Source organism: Apaloderma vittatum, unplaced genomic scaffold (genome assembly GCF_000703405.1).
Source record: "Apaloderma vittatum isolate BGI_N311 unplaced genomic scaffold, ASM70340v1 scaffold30004, whole genome shotgun sequence".
NCBI classification, from domain to species: domain Eukaryota; kingdom Metazoa; phylum Chordata; class Aves; order Trogoniformes; family Trogonidae; genus Apaloderma; species Apaloderma vittatum.
Window position 1 is genome coordinate 1 of NW_009711654.1, and position 6,906 is coordinate 6,906.

A 6,906-nucleotide genomic window follows, 5' to 3' on the forward strand; every position below is an offset into this window, starting at 1 on the left:
GGTGCACCCTGAAGGTAAATCCATAATGCCGGTGGCTTGGCCTGGCACCTGCAAGGTGCAAACTCAACCGGGAAAGTTGCAGGGTGAGGCGTTAAAGCGTCTCTTGCTGCTTTTCATAGAATCAGAGAATGGCCTAGGCTAGAAGGGACCTTAGAGATCATCTAATCCAACCTCCCTGTCATGAGCAGGGACACCTCTCAACTAGATCAGGCTACTCAAGGCTCCATCCAACTTGGCCTTGAACACCTCCAGGGAGGGGGCAGCCACATCTCTGGGCAATTTATTCCAAAGTCTTGCCGCCCTCATACTGAAGAATTTCTTCCTAAGATCCAGTCTAAATCTGTTCTCCTTCAACTTAAACCTATTTGCCCTTGTCCTATCGCTGGACACTCTTGTAAAAAGTCCCTCCCCAGCCTTCCTGTAGGTTCCCTTCAGGTACTGGAAGTCAGCTATTAGGTCTTCTCTTTTCCAGACTGAACAATCCCACCTCCCGCAGCCTGTCCTCGTAGCAGAGGTGCTCCAGCCCCTGGATCATCCTTGTGGCCTCCTCTGAACACGCTCCAACAGATCCACGTCCCTCTTATGGTGGGGGCACCAGAACTTGACGCAGTATTCGAGGTGGGGTCTCACAAGAGCAGAGTAAAGGGGGAGAATCACCTCTCTTGACCTGCTGACCACACTTCTCTTGATGCATCGTAGGATGAGTTCCCTGTATTCCCGTGGTGCGCACCTCAGTGACCGCGTTTCATTAACTGCACGGTCACATACAAAGGCATCATCCTGAAATGTGGTGAGAAATTACTGTGTTTACTAAATAGAGATTTTTCAAAAGCATCCGTTTAACGGTACGTACTGTTTCGTTTCCTCTAAGAGTGCTGTTACTCAAAATGCATTTTCATCTGGGCACCCGAATAGAAACACATGAGAGGTTTGAATGTAGATGATATTGCAGCTTTGCTCTGTTCTTGCATCAGTTCTCTTCGATGATCTTAGAATTTCAAGGAGGAGGAGAGCACCAAGGTATGGAAGAGCTAGTGCTGGGGTATCTTAACAAACGCAGATATTCCCTGCCTTTTCATTATATGGCACTTACTGTTCACTGATTGCCTAAGAAAGCAATGGTTTCTTAACTAAAGCCAATGATGAAAAACATCCTTCTGTATAAGAGCTTTGCAGATTTGTACCATGGATGTACCTGAATTTCCTATCTGGCCTATTTCTAGGTAGGCTCTAGGATAAACTTGAGTGTGAATACACCCTTAGAGATTGCTGCTACAAGCACAGAAGCTACCTGGCAGGTAGCCAGCTGTTCACTCACTTCCCCAGTGAGATGGGAGAGAGAATCAGAAAGTAAAACTCAGGGGTTGAGAAGAATATGGTTTACTGGGACAGAAAAGGAATGGAAAATAATAAGAATAGCAAAAGAATGTACAAAACAGGTGGTACACAAGACAATTGCTCACCACCTGCTGACCAATGCCCAGGCCGTCATTGAGCAGCGGGCCACCACCCCCCAGCCAACCCCCCCCGTTTTATTGTTCATATGGTGTGGGATACTCCTTTGGTCAGCTGGGGTCAGCTGCCCCACCTCTGCCCCCTCCCAGCTTCTCATGCACCCCCAGCCTCCTTGCTGGCAGGACAGAGCAAGAAGCTGAAAAGTCCCTAACTTAGTATAAGCACTGCTCAGCAAGAATTAAAATCATCAGTGTGTATACAAAGCACAGCACAATACCACCTACTAGGAAAAAAATTAACTCTATCCTAGCCAAAACCAGGAAAAGTAGTCTATTTTTAACATATATATAAATTTGTAACTTGTTAAATGGTATGGTTAATCCTGAGGGTGGTAGCTAGTCTTCACTTTGGGGCTATGTTTTGTAAAATACATTTTGTATAGTTCACAGGTAACTATCTTCAAAGATTTCTGCTACAGGAAAAGCTTACACAAAGGAGTGAAATGCTTCCTCTGCTTTTCCAAGAGAACCATCAAAAGTGCTATCCAGCAGTATTAAAGCTCTTTTCAGTGTTACAAATGTTTTGAAGGAAACTCTGGAAGGCTTTCATGGTATAGTTACAGGTCAATGCAGAAAGGAACAAAACTCAGCTCCTTCCAACAGTGAAAATTTTCTGTGTTCATTTAAGCACCTAGTTTAAACTCGTTTCTACCGAACTCAACAGCCATCTAGTTGAATTACAGTGTTTTGGACTCATTGTGGTACTTTTTTAAACAAGGAATGCCATTACCGTTCCCTCCTTTGGTGCTAAAAGACTTTCAGGGTTCCAACAATGGAATTCTAGGGTAATTCAGGGTTTATTCTCCAAACTTAAAGGAACTCCACATTTTTCAAACACGGTTTTGTAAAATTCTATAGTAATACTTCTCTTGCAGTCATATTTCATATCTACAAATATGAAAAGAAACCATGGAGCATAGCCAAAGAACTTTAGCAGGAACTTTATTCTGAGGCACTTCGATTCAGTCATGTACAGTAAGCTCTAGTGAAAACCAAAACAAAAATACCACAAACAACTGGTAAACAAAAAACATATAAAAATACTTCCAGAGGAGAATCACATTATAGTCCAGAGTTTGGTAAACTTTAGGCTTTTACTGTGGTTTACACTCCCAGTTGACACATGCAGTATTTTAATTTTTCAGTCCTCTTCTCCCATGGATTTCTAAGGCAGAGTCAGGGCAGCAGGTGAGCAAATCAGAATCTTTATGACAGAGGACCTGATGCAAAATTTAACTAAGGACTGGCAACTGGAGATAAGCAATGGAAGATCAGTAGAGAACAAACCCCAGATAATTCAGATTGCAAGTGATTTCAGCTAGAGAAGTCAGAGAGGGAAGAGATGACAGAATTATGGGCTCAGATGTTTCTCAGCCTCACAGAGGTCATGGGAACAGATGACAGAAATAACAGGCTCAGATATCTGTCAGCCTCACAGAGGGCATTTTAAATAAAAAGGCTTGTTGGGCATACTGACCCTATCTGTGCAACTTTCTTTTGGTTTTCATCAGAATGGACTAAATGAAAGCAAAGATGAATGTGGTGACCAGGTTGCAGCACAAGACAAATATAAATCAACTATGCATATAATACATATAATACATAACACAAAATGTTTTATTTGCAAAATAAACATTTGAATAATTTTTAAAATAACATAGCATTCCACCATTTCCTCAAATCAAAAGTATATTCTTAGGTTGGAATCTTTATTTTAGTGGTCAAGCCTTAAAAGGCTCAACATACTGGAACTGAAAAGTGCTGCAGAAGCAAGCTTGATACTGCATCAGGCAGAAATACGTACTGCAGACATATGCCCTTGCTAAGGGCCTGGGAGGGTTGGTTTGGTTTTGCTTTTTTACAAATAAACCCATAGGACAGCATACATCAGAGAGAACTGAAGGCAGCTGTACCACAAGCATTAAAGTACAGGCTATTTAAGATGCCATATTAACACACACAAAGTGCTCTTTCCTGTTGGATCTACCAGATGCAGGGACTGCTAGTAAGATGAAAATTTGACCTATGTTAAAAATCATCTGAGAATTCAATACAACTCCTCTGTGCCTCCAAGTTCCCCATTATGGGGTTTTCTTAAAAACTTTCAAACCGACACCAGTGTTTTACGGTGGCATACCCTGAGTGGACGGACATACACCAAAAGAAACTAACTTCAGTTTCCAAGCTTCTGGCATAAAGGGAAAGAGAAGGAAGACTTCTTTCTTTTTTACATTAGGAAGAATATCATGGTAAATTTCAAACCAGTATATTCATGTCAGTGTTTAATATATTACCGCCTGAATGCATAAAGCTTTGTAACCCAACATTTGCTTCACTTCAGCTGAGTCTTTGACTTTATTTTATACCATGAGATACTGGTATCTTCTTTCACAGATCTGTCTTATCCTCGTAATGACACATACACGCAGCTCTCTGGCTATCCAGGTATGGTTTACATCCTAAATGTATAACTGCATCAAACAGCAGCTGAACAGTTGACTCACAAGCTGCAAGCAAAGAGGAGTTCAGTTAAAAGTACTCTTTGAACGGACTATGAAACTAACAGAACTTACTCTGGCAAACTGAGACTGATTCTAAGAACCAGTCTTCTCTGGGCATAGCAAATAGACTGTCCAATGCAGGACTGAACCAAAACAGATGGAATGTTATCACTGTTAGAAACATCACTTAGTCTTGGAAAGATGAAAGAGCTGGTTTACCCCCTCCCTTCCTGCATCTCAGTTTACGCAGAGGTTGCTGTCTTTTAACAGCTGCTCAACAGAACTGAACGAATATTCACCAGTTCTTACTAAACACTAATGTAACAACCTATTTGCAGTTGAGAGCTTGAGAAGTTCAAACACAGGTTTGTTCTAAAAAAAATACCGTCCTCAGTGGGACTACTTACTGTGAAAGTGACATTGTCCAAGTTAAAAAGTGTGGTTATGACATGTATTCATCAGATGCAGGCCAAAAACTAGAAGTATCATATGGCCTGTTATTATAAAACCTAAAATTTATTCACTAAGGGACAGCATTAACTACTTCATTATGACAATGTAATATTTTATTTCGTAACAGGAAACAATTCAGTATTTTCCTACGGTTTACTAGCAATCACATGTAGAAGACATTTGGAAACCACACAGCAGAACAGTGAATATTCAGCTATGCTACAGTAAATGCAAGAATTACACACACATTTTGATCAAGTTGTATTCCCATATTCATACTCCAAAACAGAATGCAATACTTTTTCCCTCAAGGTTAGTTTTAACCCTGATCGTTTTTCTATGCTGTGTCATTGCTCTGCTGTCCAAATAAGTGTCTGGGATGCACAAGGGAGGCACAGAAAAAGGCACCTTTCAGAAAATGTGGCATTACTGCATTGCACAAAGATTCTTTGCCAAATAAGCTCAGTTAAAGGTGACAAAAAAAAAGGCAGGCTTTTTCACTCTTACCCTGGACACTCTCCGAGATGCCAAGTGTTTTCTGCACATCTCTGCAAATTTTGGATAGGCAGGACTGAAACTGCTCATCACAATCGTTTTTTATATTGCCACAAGTATCGTAGCATCTGTCATGGTGATTGCAGCACTTTGTCATCGAAGGGATACCGATGTCAAACTGTGAAGAAAATGCCCCAAAATAAGCAGTGCAAAAGCAGGTCTTCACCGTGTCCCACAAGCAGGTGGATGCCCAGCCAGCCACTGAGCAACAGCCACCTTGGCAGCCAAACACAAACGCACACGCCCCTTCCTTCTTCCACTACTCCAGTTTTTACTGCTGAGCGTGACTCTTACGTAGTGCGGAATATCTCCCTGGCCAATTCGAGTCAGCTGCCCCAGCTGTGTCTCCTCCCACCCCCTTGCCCAGCCTCAGCCCACACGCTGGAGCAGTGGATGGGCAGAGCGAGGGAAAAACAGATCAAGTCCCAAAGCTGTGCGGTCAGTCTCAGTCGCTGTTCAGCAACAGCCTAAAGGCTCGGCACTGTTTTAGCCCCAAGTCCCAGACATGGTGCCATGCGGCCTGCTGGGACTGAAGTTAACTCCCTCCCAGCCAGACCCAGTACATACACTGATCTCTATTTTCTTTCTATCATTAAAGAAAATGGATTAGCATCAGTTAGGACAGCAAGAGTCAGAGCCAAACCCTCCACTCTCACAGGGCTACAGCTGGAAGACTTTGAAGACTGTGAGAACAGAACGCCAGTCCAAACATAAAAAAATGAGAAATTATTCATCCAACATTCCATTTTATCCCTATGATATTTTATGTGAACGATGAAAATGTTTATGCTATGTTCATTTAAAATACTAACGTTTTCCATATGTTGTTACCAAAGCACATGTCGGAGCTGATCAAAGCAGGGGCACTGCACGTGGATGCTGCCTCATCCTTAGAACAAGGGAGGGAAAAAACGACCCACATGGAGGAAAACTGCTGTATGAAAGACACCCAAGCCCCAAAATGGAAATACTGACCTGAACTCCAAATAGAGGGGATCCACAACCATTTGGCGGTGACGGTTTATATCCATAGCGAGGAAAGGGCTTTGATCCTGGAAAAGGTCATTTATCATGCCTCAAATAATTTCTTTTTGGCACTGAATTTTAGTACTATTAAAACTCAACACAGGCATTTGTTGGGCTTAAGACAGTATCACGTTATATTGGTAACTTAAGCATATATTGATGCACCTGAATATCAACAGCTTCTATCAAATTACAACGTAGGGGTGCTAAGATATTTTTTTTTTAAATGAGGAAGAGACACCTGAGCAAGTGTTAATGTTAGCACCTCAAGTTAAAAGAAAAAAAACATGAGTTACTAGAATTGATGCATCAGTTAAGTGTGCAATATGTAGAATTACATTAAAGAACAGAGTACTTTAAGTTCATTAATACTTCTATGCTTGATATACAATCAACAGTATTGCTCTGTATTTTTTAATCTTTAAAATTAACTGTAATGAAACATTTATATTTCTACAACTGTAACATTAATAAAATTTAAATTAATAAAATTTAAATTAATAGAGGCTGCTAAAGTCAAGTATTGCAGAACAACTGCTACTGTGGCAAGACAGGGAATTCTGCATCCCAAGTGAGGGAAGCCTGTGGAGTTAATTTGAGAAACGACTCTCCACGTTGTTTTGGTACTGGAAACAAACTGAAAGCACAAAAGTAAGGGAAGAAGAAGAAAATAATAATTATTTTTGCAAAGTGCGTTTTCCAGTACAGAGAGGGAAATGTCACGGTGTCCTGGCCACTCTCGCGGAACCTCAGGGTGCCGCCACCGAACTCGGTTCCTGCCTCAGCAAATAACCCATATATATATATACACACACACACGTATATGTATACAATCGCCTCGCCCCGTTCCTCTGGGA

At 41.5% G+C, this 6,906-nt stretch overlaps 1 protein-coding gene across 1 annotated transcript; it reads right to left on the minus strand.

Moving 5' to 3' along the window:
- Window positions 1-3,902: 3,902 nt before the first annotated feature.
- On the minus strand, window positions 3,903-6,075 carry PLA2G12A (phospholipase A2, group XIIA; the record flags this gene model as incomplete). Its single annotated transcript, XM_009867696.1, has 3 exons — window positions 3,903-4,021; window positions 4,976-5,141; window positions 5,999-6,075. Coding segments are annotated over 3 exons (362 nt in total), but the record flags the coding sequence as incomplete, so codon positions are not given.
- Window positions 6,076-6,906: the final 831 nt, after the last annotated feature.